The sequence below is a fragment of the Notamacropus eugenii genome, chromosome 2, assembly GCF_028372415.1.
Source record: "Notamacropus eugenii isolate mMacEug1 chromosome 2, mMacEug1.pri_v2, whole genome shotgun sequence".
Classification (NCBI taxonomy): domain Eukaryota; kingdom Metazoa; phylum Chordata; class Mammalia; order Diprotodontia; family Macropodidae; genus Notamacropus; species Notamacropus eugenii.
The window spans coordinates 428,558,492-428,577,942 of NC_092873.1; the positions used below are offsets into that span (position 1 = coordinate 428,558,492).

The 19,451-nt window shown below is 35.4% G+C and overlaps 1 protein-coding gene across 4 annotated transcripts in view; it reads right to left on the bottom strand.

The window, feature by feature from the left end:
• The window catches only part of SYT14 (synaptotagmin 14), a 261,665-nt gene that overhangs the window by 153,129 nt on the left and 89,085 nt on the right, over positions 1 to 19,451 (bottom strand). For 2 of the 4 annotated variants that reach the window (XM_072647928.1, XM_072647930.1), the window contains exons 3-5: positions 16,798 to 16,962; positions 13,805 to 15,148; positions 11,513 to 11,728 (exon numbers count right to left, since the gene is read on the bottom strand). In XM_072647928.1, the coding sequence (XP_072504029.1) occupies positions 11,513 to 11,728; positions 13,805 to 14,945 (1,357 nt within the window). In that variant the 5' untranslated portion in view covers positions 14,946 to 15,148; positions 16,798 to 16,962. Of the gene's footprint in view, positions 1 to 11,512; positions 11,729 to 13,804; positions 15,149 to 16,797; positions 16,963 to 19,451 lie in introns of those variants that run through there. The other 2 variants (XM_072647929.1, XM_072647931.1) reach the window with 2 other exon arrangements.

Genomic DNA, 19,451 nt, shown 5'->3' on the forward strand with positions numbered 1-19,451 from the left:
ATTAGGACATACACTCCTTGAAAGCAGGGACTGTTTTCTTTCTTTCTATACTCAGTAATTAGAATAGTGCCTGGCACACCAAAAAAAACTTAATGTTTGTTGACCAACCATAGATCAGTTACTTAATCTTTCTAAACTTCAGTTTCCTCATCTTTAAAACAGAGATAATCCCTGTAGAACCTCCCTCACTGGTTTATTGTGAGCTCAGGACCTCATCACCTCTTGCTTAGATTATTGCAATGGCCTTCTAACTGATCTCCCTGCCTCAAATATCCCCCAACTCTAATCCATTGCCTCTATGCCACTGACAAAAGTATTTTTGTTAAGTGTCAATCTAACCATGTCACTTCCCTACTTGATAAACTCCACTGGCCTTGTTCTGCCTCTAGGATCAAATATAAACTCTCTCATTTGGCTTTCAAAGTCCTTCTCAATCTAGCTCTAATCTTTTTTTCCAGTCTGCTAAACATTACTTGCCCTCTTGTACTCGATGGACCAGACAAACTTGCTTTCTTTCTCTTCCTCTATAAAAGCACAACAGTCATCTCCATGCCTTTGCACAAAAATCAGTCTCATCTTCAAAAAACATTCAAGCACCACCTTCTAAGCCTTTCCTAATCTCTGCAACTGCTAGCAACCTCTCCTCCCTAACAATCCTGGATTTATTTTGTATTTATTCTGTATATACACATATATGTACATATTGCCTCCTGAGACAGAGAATAGGGATTGCTTTATTCTTTGTATTTGTAACCCCAGCACCTAGCACAATAGTTAGCACATAGTTGATACTAATAAAAACTTGTTGATTTATTTTTTTCTTTCACTAAGTATCTATATACTGAAAACTTTTAGTTTACATAGCTTGAAGATTGTGAGTATTTGGGACAGCAGTAACTATAAAAAATACTTCAATTTTTATGGAGTGTTACATTGGGAAAGATCATGGACAATAGCTGGGTCTTTGATAATGCTCCAGCTCAAGTACAGTTTAGTAGCTGAGTTTTTAGAACATTTTGAGTTCAGCATTTATAATATGGAAATTTGTTCTTTGACACTGTTTCCATTATTTGTGGTGTTTTTGTTGACACATTATTGGCAAAGTTCATGTGGAAGTCACCTAGGGAAGATCTTTTGATTCAACTTTTGAATCTTAAGCTGCTTCATAGAATCTATCTGATGGTAAATCACTTTGGGTTATATTCCACAAGTACACGGTGCACACTTGTTGTTAACCTTTACTGTTGTTTAGTGAAGTGATGTTTGCTTGATCTGAAAATATTTCTGTAGGCTTTTTACCTCTTTATCATGTGATCTGAGAATATCTGTCAATCTTCTTCCTCCTTTGGCAAGGAAATACTGATTCTATGCCTATCATAAGCAAACAGCCCTTGTGTTTCATTGCTACTTTATTACTTCTTGTTACGATGGTTTCTAAATTTGCTATGGTTCATTTTATAACTGTAGAGACATAAAGATTGGTATTACATAGGGGTTAATTGTTTTAAATGTGTTCTTTCTATTGAACTCTGATATCAGGATGTCATTAAGTTGCAATGTATTCTTCAAACGCATGCTTGTACATTTTTCTAGGCAAACAAATCAAGATATTGGCCGTGCATAAGAATGCACATTTAGTTTTGTTAGGTGTCTATATTTTGAGAGTTTTTCTCTCCAAGTAGCTGAGAAATTAAGAGTATTTGGTAAGGTGAGATCTATTAAAAACATTCCTTTTTTTATAAGATATGATTTATTTATTTTTAGTTTTCAGCATTCACTTCCATAAGATTATGAGTTCCAAATTTTCTTCCCATATCTCCCCTCCCCCATCCCAAGACAGTGTGCAATATGTAAAGAATTAGAACCAATGGGAGAAACCACGAAAAAGAACAAAGACAGAGGGAGAGAGGGAGAAGGAGAGAATGTTTTGATTTGCATTCAGACTCCACAGCTCTTTTTCTGGATGTGGACAGCAGTTTCTATGATGAGTCTTTTGAAGTTAGGATCTTAGATCCTTGCATTGCTAAGATTAAATCTATCAAAGTTAATCATTGCACAATGTGGTTGTTCTCCTGGTTCTGATCACTTCACTCAGCATCAATTCATCTAAGTCTTTTCAGGTGAAAAATATTCTTCTTAAGTTTTTATGGGGACAATTTTACATCTAAGAGATGGTAGGAAACTGTTCCATTTATGATGATACTCCACTTCCAATGAAGTTCACTGGTTGAGCTGTCTAGAATACTTTAGAGTGCTGCATTTACAGCAGTGGAATTTCTCCTCTTCCATGACAGCCAGTTTTTGATACATTAGTCTAGCCAGCACTTCATTTTGCAGGCTACAAGGATGAACTGCACAGTGTTTACCATTTCCTTGCCTTCTAAGTCTAGGCTCCTTAAAGATATTCCTTCTGTAATTGCTGGTGGCGATGACCTAGTCCTAAAATGCTATGATCAATTCCACTTCCACATGACTTAGCCTTTTTTTTCACATTACTTGCTATCATACTGTTGGCTAAATTAAAGTGAATGTTACCTTTAAAGAAGGTCTTTTAATTTCATTCTTGGGTTTTAACCAAGACAAATCTTGACTGAGAAGAATGACCAGAATGAGGAAAAATTACAGAAACTGTGCATGAAGGTAAGTGAGAAAACCAGGCAGTGCTGATTAGGTCTACTTGGGATGATGGTGGCTAATATAAGACATACATAGGTTATAATTGTCTTGTAATTACAATGATCATCCTTTAGGTCTCATCAAAGGAAATATTAACAGTAAAAGGGAATCACCTCTGTATTGCTCCTGGAAGGAAGATTGTCAATACCAATGTCCTTGTGCCCAGGGGCTATTCCTGGATGGAATTTCTTGTCCAAATCTACTTTCAAAACTCACTGAGTCCTCTGTGCCTTGGATGTTCTAAGTATTTAATAAGTGTGGTCCTAGTGAATTTTAGCCTCCCACTAAAATGGTCGCTATTGTATGGCTCTCCATTGATAGTACCCTTAATTCTTCTCCATGAGAATCCACTAGAAGATAAGATTTTTAATTAACTTGCTTCCACCTGGAGTAGGCACCAGCAGTCCTTGGATAACCTCTATTTATAACAGTCTCCCTGAAGAAGTAAGAACTATTACTTCAATAGCACATCATGTCCCTATAGATCATAAACTAGATATAATCCTCAATTGCTCACTCTCTCACTCTGATATCCAATCTATCATCAAGTTCTGTCCATTATGCCTTCAAAATATCTCTTGTACATATCTCCTCTCCTGAGACACTATCACCATCCTAGAGCAGGTCCTCATCATCTCATACGTCAATTATTGGAACAGCCTGCTTATTGCTCTCCCTGCCACAAGTTTCTCCCCACTCTAGGTCTATCCTCCACTTGGCTGTCAAAGTGATCTTCCTAAAGCTCAAGTCTGACCATGTCACCCCACCCTCCATTAAATAAACTCCAGTAGCTCATTATCATTTCCAGGATCAAATACAAAATCTCCTGCTTAGCTTTTAAAACCTTTCATAACCTGGCTCCCTCTTACCTTTCTCGTCCTCTTACATCTTACTCCCCCTCCACATACTCTGCGATCCAGTGACACTGGTCTCCTTGCTGTTCTTGGTTCAAACGTATTCCATCTCCAGACCCTGGGCATTTTCAGTGATTATCTTCATTTGTTGCAATGTCCTCTCTCCTCATCACCACTTCTAGACTTCTTCAAATCCAGCTAAAATCCCATCTTCTGTAAGAAGCATTTCCCAATCCCCTTTAATACAAGAGTCTCTGCTTTATTAATTATCTCCAACTCGTTCTATTCATATTTTTGTTTATACTTAGTCATTTACATGTTGTCTCCACAAGTACACCATGAGCTCCTCAAGAATAGGGATTTTTTTGGGGGGAGGGGCGTTTCTTGTATCCCCAGTGCCTGGAATATAGTAGGTGCTTGTTTACTGACTTACTGACCAAAATGCAACAAATTCCATTGATTGGAAGCTTGCTCCCCTTAAAGCCTTCAAGTTGGAAGCTGAGAATTTGCTATATGCTTCTGACCTCAAGTCCCACCTTATCAACAAATGACAGAATACTGAGCATAAGAGATAGTCTCATCAAGTTAAATAATGTATGTGGTAAATACAAAGGACAAAGAAATTAGATATGAGGTACTCTTCTCTTCATTCTTCCCTTTATGGTCTTCCCATGGTATAATATAACCTATTGGAACTCTGAGTGTGACAATGTATGGAAATTATCTTTAACACTGTATTATTTTTCTTCCAAATAAGACTACTCAAGTGTATTGGCAACTAAAAAGTCTTGCCTAAGGTATTACTTAAGATGATACTGCCAAAGGGGATAAAAGTACCAAGAACAACCAGGCTGTGGAGCCTGACGGACCACCTTGACTACATGATAGAAAACTCAGCATGTATGCAATGAACATAGGACAAGCACCGTCCAAGACTCTACTCAGAAGTTGCCTATGGCCTTACAAGATTCGTACCTTGTTTTTATGTGCACTATCAAATTCACCCTAAGCCCATGGGTGACTAATGAGTAGAATGTGAACGAGACCACCACCTCTCCCACTTGCTGTATTATTGCGTCCTTTAAGACAGCCCTTTTTACACACAGTTTAAGAAGTGCTGAGGAATCACAAGTAGAAAAAAGTTTAAAAAACCCTGCTTTAGGAAACCACATCCTTCAGCCAAGTAGCCACCATGACCTTTTTCTATTTGTTGAAACTGAATGGATTATACAATGAAATTTGCAATCATATATTAATCCTACCCAAATGGCTACATGCTAGCTCAAATGAGTGATAAAGGATATTGTATTGCACCCTTTAAGGTATGAATGAGTAACTTTTCTTGAATCACTTCCTAGCAGGTGGCATAATGACTCCCAAATAACACAATCTAGCATTAAATGGCTTCCTGAGTAGACGTATTTAGAGGGTACCAAAGTCACTCCTATTCCTGAAGATGATCAATCACAATGATAAATATCTTTGAAAAAAGTCTACAATGTTGGCTTCATTGGAATGTACCATTTGTTTCAGGACAAAGCTTCCTTGATTTGGATAGGTGAGCTCTCTAGATAATCTTCTAAGGAGGAAATATCCTCCCACCTACAAAAATGGTCAATTTTCCTTTATGTTTATTACAAAAAAGTAACATTCTAGGGTTTTTCACAGAAAAATAAGTTGATAAATAAAAAATAAAATCAAAGTAAAATTTAACCAAATTCTACATAGCTAATATGATTTCAATCCTTTAATATAATTTTAGTATGTTCTAACTTTCACTATGTAGCTTAACCTATGGCAATTCATTAAACCTTTGTGTCTTACTCCATTCTAAAATAATAGACAAAATTATTTATACCTACTTAACTCATGATAAATTATAAGATTTAATAGGACTATATTCATAAAGTATACTACTTAAGTACTACTTCAATGTTTCATTTTGGTATAGAAAGGTCCTATGTTTTTGAAGGTTACTGCCAGTAGAGCTCAAGTTCTGGAAGATTCTTACCAAGCTAAAAGTCTTCAAATAAAAGTTTAATGGCAGTTTTTGTGTTTTATCTGAGGACCAACTAAATTAATTAAGAGAGAATCCTGAGGTTTTGATACCAGTTATTATCTTCTTGACCACAGAAACTAAAGTACCAGGAAAGGAATGCTATCTGAATCAGTGAATGGAGTACTGATCCAGATATATGAATTAGTGAGGGAAGTATATTTATAAGGTCCTTAAATTTCATAGCTTTCATATAAAATACAAAACAGGTTATTTTTATGAAAAAATATTAAAAATCAACATTTACATCTTTTAAGTTAAAAAGTAACTTTAAATGGCTTGATTTTTTTTAAGCATAAAAGTCAACCAGTACAGGTCTATTACTACAACCACAAGGAAAGGAACTAAGAGGTATAAATGTGAATGTGCGATACCCTGAGAGATAAGTGATGGAAGAAATTATTTTTGATAAGGGAACACTGAATTAACTCCCTCAAAAGCATATTAGACAACTTTAGCAATCTAAAACCATGCCACAGTATATAAAGTTACATAACATCTACAATAAACCAATAATATCACAGTTACAGAGATCATCTCTCCAGCAATCACTTCATAAATACTGAGTATTTTGTGAAATATGGGGCCTCCATCAGTGTTTAACCCAAAGATGGTAGAGATGGCAGCAGTAATGATGATGATGATAATGGTAGTTTTTTCTTCCTCTTGCACCAGCATTTGAACTAGAACTGGTAAAGGCTTGAAGCTGTAGCAACAGAGTAGTCAAATTAAGATAGTATACTAAATTTATTCTTTACGTAAGAATATATTGATCCATCCTATGCAATATAAAAATGTAAAATATCAATGTGAACTTTATCTCAGAGTACCTATTTAACCTCTTAAATGAGAGAGCTAAAGTCTACTTTATGAAAATCCTTAAGAAATAATAAAAAGAAAAGAAGCCTAAGTTTTAAAGAAAAGGTCAGAGAGAAAAAAGATGGAAATATGGTACAAAAACAATTTCACAAATCATAAATCTTCATCAGTTTTTCCTAGATTAAGAAAAGTATTTAGATGCTATCCTGGTTCTATAGCTTATTCTAACTGAAAGATTAATATGGCCACCTAGAGGAGAAAAACATAATAATCAAACATATGACAATATTTTATTTTTTCAGACTATCTGTAAAACAATTTGGATTTCCATCTTACAAATGAGAAATAAATATTTCTTGTAATTTCAAGCTATATGATCAGAAATAATAGTCATCATCATTATATATGTATCTATGCATGTGCACAAACAAAAACATTTTAATAACAAAATTCTTCTGGTGGTACTACATGGCTGTGAATCATGGAATAACCAATTTCTAAAGAATCAAAATTATAAATTACACAAAGGTAAATGGAGATATACATGGTAGGCATAAGCTTGTTACCTTCAAATACTTGTGCACAAGAAAATGTGCAAAAGACATAAAAAATATGTATAACTACAATAGGAGGTGGACCAATAATATAACAAAATGAGAGATGACAAAGAGACTCTTCCACTCCACTGTACCATACTATAATTTCCAGATAGAACTTCTGTAGAAGAATTACAAATAGTCAAGAGTCATAGAAAATGAACACAGGAAGATCAGTTGTGATTTGAACTGTTGGTGTGGATACCCTCATTGATAAGATCATAGCATCTATAAAACCTCTAAGAAATCATTTAAATATTGAACCTTTGTTTTTCACATTGAAATATTATACCGTCAGATGCAAGAGGTCAGGACAAGGAGTTGTGGGGAAATGGCCTCAAAGTTTTCAGTAAAGTGTTAGACAAGATCCACAGCTGGGACAGCCAGGAAGGAAGGGCCATGAGAGACTTGAAGAGTGATGAAAAGGTTTAGAATAGCCTCTGTGGTAAGAAGGACAGCAAATCAGTAAGAGAGGCTTAAAAAATCACCTTGCTACAGGAGGGCACAATTGAGATTCATAAATCTGTAGTGGACTTCCAATCAGCACACTTTTGTGATTTTCTCCATCTCTGTTTGTACACAGAAGCAAAGGTAGCAGATAACAGAAATAATCTAAGATTGGATTTTGACAAGTGGTCAAAGTCAACAGGGCAAGTGGTCAAGAGTTTCAAGCATAAAGGATAATAAATGGTTGAACTGATTCACCAAGGGATTGAGAAAGGGAAGGGAGGAAAATGTAGCCAGTAAAGGAGTGATGGCCTATGATAAGAGCTAAGGAATAGTGGAATTGGAAATTGTCATGAGTTTGTAGAAAAGAGTTAAGGGAAGGGTAAGGCAGAGGGAAAGATAGAACGATAAAAGACTATGATCAGATCGAGGAATTTCAGAATTCATGAACATGGAAACAGAACACATGCATGATGAGGGCAAGATCAAGAGAATGACCATCTCTGTGCGTGGCTGGCACAGAGTGGAGGCACAGATTATGGGAACTAAGTAGACTAAGAACTAGGATTTAGGGCATTTGAGGGAGCATCAATATGTATGTTGAAGTATAAGGACAGGAGTTAAGATTTATTGATAAATGAAAGAGAATATTCTGGGAGGTCAGTAGATAAATGCAACCAGAATATTGATGAGGCAATAAATTTGGATTGAATGATCCTCCAGGGAGAAAAGGCTACTGAGTGGTGGTGGTAGAGAATCTAGAAGTGGCAATGGGGATCAAGAAGTATTCTGACTTCCCTACCACATCACACAAACAACACTAGAAAGGGTGGTCAGGGACACAATATCAATAGGAGGGAGCCAGGTGTTAGTGAGAGTCAGAAGAAGGAGTAAATAAGAAAGTTAAAGGCTTAAGATGATATCAAGTTTATTACTTATAGAACAAAGAGAGCACAATGGGACAAACAGGCAGATATAGAATGGGACATGGTAGGGGTGGATTGGGGGTTAAGGGATTAGGACTAAGAGAACAGGCCATGGGGTATAGCTTTTGTACAATGACAGCAAGGGGTTCAGAATCACTGGAAGGGGAAGAATATTAAAGGCAGGAGTATGCTAACCACTAGATATGAATTCAGACAGATTACCACTGACTGCAGATAGATCCCTTGAGGGAGGGAGGTAATTAGACTGTTCAAAGCCTTTCTGTTAAACTCAGACTCATAACAGGTGTAATGTATCCTGTGATAGGCCCTCTTCAGTACAGAAAAGGACAAGTGAAGATATGACTGGGAGAAGTCCATATAGGAGGCAGAAGCTGGCAATTTGAGGTGTCTTTGGTCCAGGAATAATTAGGAGGTGGGTGGTCTAGATCAGAGCTAATTCAGTCCTCACGGGGTTGGGAAAGCCTGGACAAAGTAAGCTAGAGACTAGAGACATGTACCCTAGATCTAGTGCTGATGCAGGACTCTCTGAGAAGACCCTGGAGGGAAAAGCTTTTAAATTATTCACTACTTGATTACCTAACAAGTATTACTTAAATATTAACCATGACATCTCAAGACTTTGATTCTAGTGTCCTATATTATTATTAAAGTGTGTGTGTGTGTGTGTGTGTGTTCATCCTTCATTGCCAAAGAAGATCATGCCATCAGAGAAATAATGACATGACTAACACTTGACTTTGTTTTGAGTGAGGGAGGGCTGTGCAGGTCACCAGCCTTACTTCTCCTTCAGAGCCTCTGAATCTAGTGACCAGATATTCATCAGGATGACTGGAGATGACCCAGGATGAGGCAATTGGGGTTAAGTGACTTGCCCAAGGTCACACAGCTAGTGAGTGTCAAGTGTCTGAGATGAGATTTGAACTCAGGTCCTCCTGACTCCAGCACTGGTGCTCTATCCACTGCACCACCTAGCTGAAGCATCTACTCAGATTTGACATACCTAAATGGTTCATAAACATACCAAAAACTAATTATAAATCACTATGTAGTACAGAATTTGATATCATATTAACATCATCCATTGACACTAGCAAGCACTCCATATGACCTGTTAGCCTTCCTCTTTCAATGCCTTTGTCAATTGTTCCACCATTAAAACACTGATCTCTCTTTTAAGTTCCACTTTTACTATACATTTTTGCATTTTTATACTTCAACTGCCTCTGAGTACCTCAAACTCATGGAGTCATATAGTCCAAGAATCTCAAGGTGGAAAGGGCATTTGAAGTCATATAATCCAACATATACTGACAAATGCTAATCCTGCCTCCACTTAATCATTTGCAGTGATGAGAAACTCACTACCTCCTAAAGGAACTGAATCCATTTTTAGTCATCACCTACTGTTAAGAATCATTTCCTGACATTGAGCAGAAATGTGATTCTTAGTAACTTCTACTGATTTCTACTAGTTCTACTCTCTGGGGTAGCTAAGATGACTTCAAGTCTTTTCCAGGTTACACATGAGCTTCAAATGATCTTCACAAGTTAGTTCTGATCTGCAGCTCCTTTATCATACTGGTGACTCTGCTCCAGGTGAATTCCAGTTAGTAAATGTCTTTCTGAGAATATCGTCCCCAGAAATGAACAGAATACTCCAGAGGTGATGGCATCAGCATATATGAGAACCATCAACTTTCTCGTTTCAAACCCTATGCTCCCTCTACATGTCTAAAACAATTCATCATTTTCTACAAATAGGCTGCACACCCTGACTTACCTAATTTTTCCCTCTGAAAAGTGATGGAGTTTTAATTAGTTGTTTTCTAAAGTTCCTTCTAGTTATACAATCCCACTTTGTTAATGATGTTATCATTCTTCTAATTCAATAGTACGTATATATTTATTAATATATTTATAAATAAATATTTATGAAGCACCTACTATGTGAAAGGCATTATAGTACTACTGAAAGTACACAAATCAAAAACACACTCTACTTTGTGCCCTCAAGAAACATATATCCTCAGGCTTTAAAATTTAGAGTCACCCACTTCTCCACTGCTCCTTACATTCAATCATCTACTAAGACCTTTTGATTTTTCCTCTACTATGACATCACTCACAATCATTCCTCCACTTCCAACTTGTGTAGCTCAAGCTTCCAACAATTTCAAATGAAGAAAGGACCTAGGAAGCCATAAAGAAGTCATATCTGTCCAAGAGTTTCCTAACGGTTTTCCCTATCGCCAATTCATCCTACACACTACTATTGGATCAATCTTCCTAAAACACTGCTTCATTACCTCACTTATCAGATTAAAATTTCCACAACTTTGCTTCAGATTCAACACATTTTTCAATCTAACCCAAATTTATCTTTTCTGCCTTATTTTTCCACTACTGCATCATGCCAATGTACACTTCAGCCAGGCTAATGAACTCACTCTCCATTTTTCAAACATTCTCTGTTTTTATTTATACCCCTCCCCCTACCTAAAATTCCATTTTCACTTTCAAAGCCTTCCTAACTCTCCAAGTCCAACTCAAGCCCTACAGTGATTTATTCCTCCTCTAAACTCCTATAGAAAATGTCTATACTATTCATTTGGAATTTATCAAATACTTTCTTCTGTTATTTTTGATACTTATATGTATAAATATTTTATCTCCATGTTATTTTGTAAACACTTTAATGGCAAAAACAGGAAGATATTTTTATATATTGCCTGACACACGGAAGGCATATGATACAAAAATGACTAGCTAATAATTATAGCTGTGAACAAGAGACAATGATGCTGTACCAATTTGATAATTATTTATTCATTTTAAAAGCATTTATTAAGCATCAACTATATTCCAATTACTGAGCTGAGTGGATATACAGAGACAAAAATGACATAAATTTTTGGACATGGCCAATATGGAATTTTAACATGCATATGTTACTAAGGTTATGAGAGAGAGAAAATAAATATTTACTAATGAAAAAATAAATATAAACAAAGAAAGAAACATCAGATTATTTGTCATCTTCTTTTATGGCCTACACAGAACTGCCTAAGGGGTTAGGCAAAACTTATATGCAATTCATTGAAAAAATTCCCATCTTACCTTCATCTATTGACGCTTCACTACTATATCCATCATACTCTGCAGACAGAGGACTGTATTTCTGTCTGGTCTCCCAAACGTAATTCTTTTGTCTTCCACCTGCCACTGACAGTCTGGAATTGTGTGTCCTGGACAATGCTTCATGGTATTTACCCAGTGCTTCATCTTCACTTTCAGAGGATGAGCCATGCTGATCTTTATCCATGTATGTATTATCTATTTTGAACAAATGGTGGAAGAAAACTATAACTTCCATGTAAAAAGGGTCACAAATCAATGAAAGTACTTTGAGTTCTCCTGAATTTAAGTAGTTTTTAGAAATATAATTTTTTTATTATGATGGCAGATTTCACATTAAAAAATTCATTCTTAAAAAAGATTGCTTTAGTGCCTATTATACTAAAAATTTTGATTATAGAATTTTTCAGGAAATTATAGTGCTTAAAGTAGGGTGGGATATCATCTTATTCTCATTTCATGGACTTGAAACCACCCCAGCTGGTTTAATTATCTAGGGCTACCATCTTTTTATAATTTTCACAAAAGCAACATGATCTCTTTAGAACTCTATACTGGTTCCTTAATGTTAGCTCTTAGGGCAATACAAGTAAAATAGCTGCCAGGTATTAAATAACAGGTTAAAAAATTATTCAGCACATACAAAGTACACTGTAGCTTTCATTTTCTAGTACACTGGCTTCCAGTACAATTAGCCAAGATATGTGCTTTTTGTTACGCTCTATGTTAGTAACGTTTATGGGATAAAACATCCCATTTACTTAATCTTCCAACTGAAATGATACCCAGACATTCCAGTTTCTTTTTTCTTCTACTTTAAGCAACAAACATAAAGCTGCTAAAATTAGCCAAGGACTTCAAACTAAACCATACAAAATTTTAAATTCAGAAAACTACTGGAAGAACATTCTGCAAAAGTAATCTACTCCTTTAGATCTAGTAATTCTTCTTAGTTAAATTAGTCTGTGCTATTTTAGCAACCAGTATTTCATTTTAGAATCATATTTTAAAAGGTTAATAAACCTTTATTAAGAACCTACTATATGCAAGGCAATTGATTAAGTACTTATTCTGTGCTATGGATATTAATAATTTAAAATGGTAATAACTTTAAGGTTACAAAGCTCTTTACCCACAGTGTCTCATTTAATTGTCACAACCTTCGTGAGAGGTGCAAAGTGTTATTATCCCCAGGAACAGATAAGGGAACTAAAGCTGAGAGAATTGACATGACCCACCCAGGATCACAAAGGTAGAAAATGAGGTGAGTTCTGAAGCCAAAATACAAAGACAGATATGATACAAACTCTGCTCTCAACAAACTTACAACCTTTTATAATCAGGGAACAACAAATATACAAATAACTATGATGCAAAGGAAAGTGAGAGAAGTGTAAAGGTTAAATGCAATCACTAAATATTTATTGAATGATCACGTATAAAAATGCGACATATTTATAAAGATATAAGAAAGAAAAAATTGAATTCACAAGAAAATGTATTAATTGACAAATACATGTTTTCGAGTAAAGAAATTTTTATACTTAATAAATATAATTTTTTAATAATTTAGCCCAAGATTAACACTAGATTGCAAGGTTCTTAAGGACAGGAGTTGTGTCTATTCATCTTTGTATTCCACCCAGTAGCCAGTACAAAACCTTGCACAGAGTAGGCAATCACTAAGCATTCGTTGAATGATCAAGTACAAAAATGACGTGTCATATTTATAAAGATGTAAGAAAGAAAAAATTGAATTCACAAGAGAAAAAAGTTATTAAAGAACAAAGTAAAACTTAGAAAAGCTATACCTATGGAAAACTTAGGGAACAGGCCTAGGTCCTTTTTTTTAAATGCTCAAAATAACATTAATAGATTTGTAATAGATTTGAGAGAAAAGCTAATGCTTATTAAAAATGCTACTCAATGAGGCATACTTTTCCACTTGATTTTTATTGTTTTTTGGGGGGAGTTATTCTGCGAAGTGGCTAATATGGAAATGTGTTTTGCTGGACTTCTTATGTATAACGGATATCAAACTGCTTCTCAAAGAGGGGGAAAGGATGTGAGGGAGAGAATTTGAAACTCAAAAAAAATTTTTAAATGAGTGTTAAAAATATTTTGATAACTACCAAGGATGAAAAAATGCCACTTAATAGGAAGATTCAGACCAGTCTTAAAATAGTTAATGTATAGGCAAGATGAGAAATTTGGAGAAATTTGGGAAAGTCAGAAGGAAATTTGATCACCCAAACCAATGTCAAAGTACCTCACCTTTTCCTGGTACTTTCTCAGTATATTTTTCAACTTTATCTTTTGATTGTCCTTTGTTAACAAAAATGGCTTCATTTTTCTTTGTTTTTACTTCTACTTTCACCTTGGAACACTGCAATGTATTTATTGGATGAAGTTCTTTGGAATTGTCCAAACCAGTGACTGATGACTTGTGTTTAACTTTTTCCTGGAATTGATTCTTTGACTTACTTGATAATGCTATATCTTTTTTAATAATAGATTTCTGTGCTGTATGCCTATTAGTGCTCAACATATCTTTTGAAGGCTTTTCATTTCTTGAATTCTGACTTCCTTTTGTTCCTTTAGCATGCTTTCCTGCTTTCTTCAAATCAGCAGGTACCTCTAAATCATTATGTCTGCTTTTATTCTCTTGAGAAAAAGAAACATCTTTATTATTTTTGCTATTTCCCAAAGATATATGTTTAGATTTAGTACATTCTTCTCTTTTGTGATTATCTGTAACATTTTTTTGCTCCTGTGTGAATTTATTTTCAAAAGTATTCTTCTGATTTCCATTCATTTCTATCAATTTTGCCTCCTTCAAATGTTTCTTACCATCCATTGAATTTTTAAGCCCAACTTTTGTATTTCTGTTCTCACCCACTGGTTCTTGACATACGTCCTGATTAAACTCTGACTTCCCATTTTCAATGAAGTCTGCTTTCAAAAGAGAATCACCAGAATTATGAGTTTCTTTATATTTTGTTTGGTCTTGCTGTTTATCCTTAACATGTCCTAATACTTTTTCCTGATGCAGATCTTGATCTTTCTTGGGTGAAACTGAAGAACTATAAGAATGTATTTGTTTTGTTTTATGTTCTAATAGAGGTGTTGTTTTCTGGAAACTGTTATCTACTGAGCTCTGTGGTATTGTGGCATTTTCTTCCTTAGTAAGGACAACTTTATCATCTGTTTGAAAAGCTTCATCTTCTGTACGAAAGCCATGTATCATACTTGTTACCTGTTCAGCTACTGAATCAGTGAGGCTATAACTGACCTCCCCAACAGCACTGGTCAGATCTCCTACAGCACAACTCAGATCTTCTACTGCACTACTAATTGTGTCAACCAGAGAGGATACTGAAGGTAGATTTTGCTGAAAATTTTTGAAAAATGCCATTTTCTAGCTTTCTCTTAAAAGATCCAATAAAGTTTTTTTGTCTTGCTCAATGAAAACAGCAGCCACCTTTCTGCAATTAAAAATTTTACATTTACTTAATTGTTGATTTTCATCAATTTGGCAGGTACTATGGCATCACATTTTAGCTTTAATCTTCTAGGAAATTCCTTTGGAATCAAGATATGATGAAGCTGGAATTGTCCCTAAAAAGTTGAATCACTTGCATTAAATACAATTTTCCTCATTCCACATCTATTACAAGAACAGCAATACAATAATTTCCCCTTAAATACTAAATTTATTCTATATAAGCAAAGAATTGTAAAAAAAAAATTCTGATTATCTACTACGTTACTTAAAAAAAAAACAACTTCCTATACCTTTTCAAAGTAGAAAAGAAATTAAGGGGGAAATCTAGTTAACTTGTCACTTGAAAGAAAATAATTCTTTCATCAAAAAGGGTCACTAAGTGGCTGCTAAAATGAGATTCTGTCATATCCTAGAACTCAACTTCTCCTAGGTAAACTGTTGGTGATGGTCAGACAAAGGACTGGTATTAGGTATAAGTCAGAATGATCCTAATCAGGTCATAAAATCTTTCTGACATTAATGTCACAGCATGAGATTTGGTAAGCAATAGATTTCTTTAAAATCAAAGGAGTAAGATGGGACTATCAAATTCTATATTTTTCAAAAGCAAGAAAATCAACCTCTTTTCCACAGAGCAATCCCCACTCTACCCTCCCCCCAGCTATGGCCCTTAAAAATCATTCTCAATTGATTAACATGTAGGAACGACTCAGTCTTGGACTTAGGATACTCAGAAGTGATTAGTGAGTTTCTGATACTCACAGAGATAGACCAGGGGTGGGGAACCTGCAACCTCCAAGCCACATATGGCCTTCTAGGTCCTTGAGTGTGGCCTTTCGACTGAATCCAAGTTTTATGGAACAAATTCTTTTATTAAGGGGATTTGTTCTGTGAAGTTTGGATTCAGTTAATGGATTCACTTGAGGACCTAGAGGGCCACACATGGCCTTGAGGCTGCAGATCCCCCACCCCTGAGATAGACTATAAACAGGGCAAATAAAGAGATTCCATCACTACATGAGTAATTCGTAGTATAAAGGTTCTAAAGTAAGAACAACGTCCTTTGTATGTTTTGTTAACATTCTGGCAAACTGTAGTATTTAATAAATTTCAAATAATATTAAAATTATATATGCCTATGTTACTAAGGGAAGTGGGAAAAATACTGCTCTCAAAAACCAGTAGTCACACTAAATATTCATAATGAGGCAGATCAACCAGTTTACATGAGTAGAAATCAAATTTGATTACTCCCTTGTAAGGAGGTCCCAATATTTCTTTTTCTCCAGTAACGGGAGGAAAAAAAAAGGTAGGTTAGAATATGATTGAATGGACTTCTTCTAAGGTCAAAAGCAAAAAGTTCTAAAGGACTATTTGGTCCAAAGTCTCATGCTCTATAAAGTATCATACTTCTGGCTTAATACATATCTCTTTAAAAAATTCCCTTCCTCCCAACTGAAGTTTTAAAAATACACACCTACCAATACATGGTATAAAGACCCTTTTATAAAAGTATATCTTTATTTATATTTGTGCATTACATTACCAGTTGCTAAGCATCAAAATACTGTTGAATGAAACAGTAACTTACTAAATAATCAAGTTAAGTGTTTTAATCTTGATTCAACTGTAGGGTTGGATCTACTATCTCATTTTGGTCTTTTTAACATAAAATAGATCTTATTTCTATTTTTGGTAATGCAACATAGTAACAAATAGATTGTGGTTTGTTTGTTTTTTAAATGGCAGGATATATACTTACAAATTTTGTCTTGTGAATTTTCCCTTGTACTGTATCCTGAACCAAGATCTGGAAAGCCACCAACATTTTCAAAACACAACTTCTTGTTAATATAGAGAAAAAGTAGCAGCATCAAGATTATAAACACCCCAATAGCTGACAGGACTCCAACTGTCTCTGGAGATACTAGAGAGAAAAAAAGTTATAGCTATAAACATTTAGACAACTGTTTAAAAGGTTACAAATAAAAAGAAATCCCCAAACACCTATTTAAGCTATTGTTTAACTGTAGTAAACCTTTATAGTTTTCAAAATTCCCCAATACTGCTTCATAATTTAAAGGTTTTGACTGATTCTGCATTTTTTATCACATGATTTTATGCTGGATATGCAATGCACTTGTCAGAGACACTTCCAATAAATTCTACTGCTAGCTGAAGCATTTAATACAAAAATATTAAAGACTACAGAACAACATTGAGCAGAATCATCATATATTCATCTAGCTAACATGGTAAACATTTTTTATCATTTTCTAATTCATTAAACATTTATTACCTATCTACCATGTGTGCAAGCATTTATTAAGTACATTCTTTAAGGATGAGACGTTGCCCTTTACTCTGAACTTCATATAAATGTCCTAGGTGCTGAACATATCCCCAAAAAAGAAAAAGAAAAACAATTGCTACGTTCAAGGAGCTTACACTCTATTGGGAAATAAAACATACACACAATTTAGCAAATACAAGTGTCAGGGAAGGTTAGATTAGCCTTCAGCATTAAGACAGGCAGAAGTGGCACTCAAGCCAACCCTAGAAAGAAGCTAAAGATTCCAAAGGGGCAAAAATTAGGTGTATTTCAAACAAAGGGCAGGTATAGTCTGTGTAAAGGCATGAAGATAAGAAAGAAATTAACTCTTCTGGTCAAGGATCAAAAAGAAGGCCAATTAAATTACAGTGCAAAATGAGAGACAATATTAAATAAGTCTGGAAATGTAAACTCTAAGTAGATTACAAAATACTTTAAATAGCAGGGTATGGGATTTGTATTTTTATCTTAGGGGCATAAAAGAGCTACTGAAGATTTCTGATAATGATCAGACAGTGCTTTAGTGGAGGATGACTTAGAGTGGAGAACACCTTGAAGCAGAGAAACCTAACAGGAGGCTACTACAATAACAGGCAAAAGGTGATAAGGATAAGGGCCTGAACAGGGTTGTGATCATATGGAGAGAATGGGACAAACGTAATAGAAACAGGGTCACCAATACTTGGTAAATGTTTACACAGTGGGGATAAAGAGTGGGAAAAGTAGAGGATGATTCCATTTAGTAGCATAAATTTAATGAAGTTAATGGGGAAAAGTGCAATCATTCCATCTGAAATGTCAGAAAACGTACGTGTCTCTCTTCTCCCTATCAAATAAAGTTTGAAATATTTAGCCCTTCAGAGTAGATCAGAATAGATTTCACCTGCCCCTCAGTATAAACCTCCATTCCAATTATTTATTCCAATTATAATTTCCAATTATTTTTCATGTCCCTTTCTCAGCACAGAATGCATGCCATGATTCTTTCTCTTTGGGTGCCCATCTTTCAAGAGAGAATTCAAATCTCACCTCCTACATGAACTTTTTCCCACTCAGTGATAATTTCCTATACCACACAACCGATGCTTAGTTTCTACTATTCATGATAAGAAAATAAACATTTAGCACTTAAGGACTAACAAAGTACTTTACACAGGCAGATGAAAACCCAAGAGAATAGGGGAGAGCTAAGAGGTATTGTCAAGGCGGCAGCTATCAATGACTTTACAAGAGAGACTCAACATTGCCTAACCCTTTAGTGTTTTCTCTGTCCAAGCTCCATCCCTGCCCTTTCCCCCAGTCAGAGTATGAGATATAGCACAGCCACACCGTTGCCCCTACACACACACATTTTAAGGGACACAAATAATATAAAACATTACAGACATCTAGGGAAAGTTATTTAGAAATGCCAGACCTCATGGCTCTTGATATAAAAGAGGGCTCATCTGGCTTTCTTACTCTTCCCTTCTTATCAACAAAATGAGGATACAGCCAGTTTAGAAATAACCAATGGAGAGGCCTGAGCACTCCCTACATTTATATGATACCTACAGGCACTCTTAGAATAAAAGGGAAGCTAATATCCTCAGTTAGGGATATTCTGATAACTTCATGCTCCCAAACCTTAAATGCCTCTCCTTCCTGAGTATAGTAATTATCCCAGCCCGACCTCTTTCTTGAGCTCAAGATGCATTTCCCACTGCTTGCTTAAACACCGTTAATTCAAACTGAACACATGTAAAGATGGGGACTGACTGAGCCAATAATGCTCCCCTCCCACCTATGATGACAATATACTGTGACCTGAGTGCTGTGGTTATTGTCCTTTGTCCTTCATTCTCAAAGGGGGCTATGACCATGACCTAATGCCTTCATCATGGAAAAACCCATCTAAATTGAACCAGTCAATCTAAAGAGTGAAGTTGTGAACAAGGCTTGGACATCATCTTCAGTGAAGGTACTTCAAGTCAGTGCAAAAAGATGTCTGTTGGGATTGGTTGAGGGACTTAGACTTGCCCTGTGAGGTTAGTTTAAAGCCAGGAAACTAGTTTGAAATCAAAGATTTAAGCACCTGCTAGCTT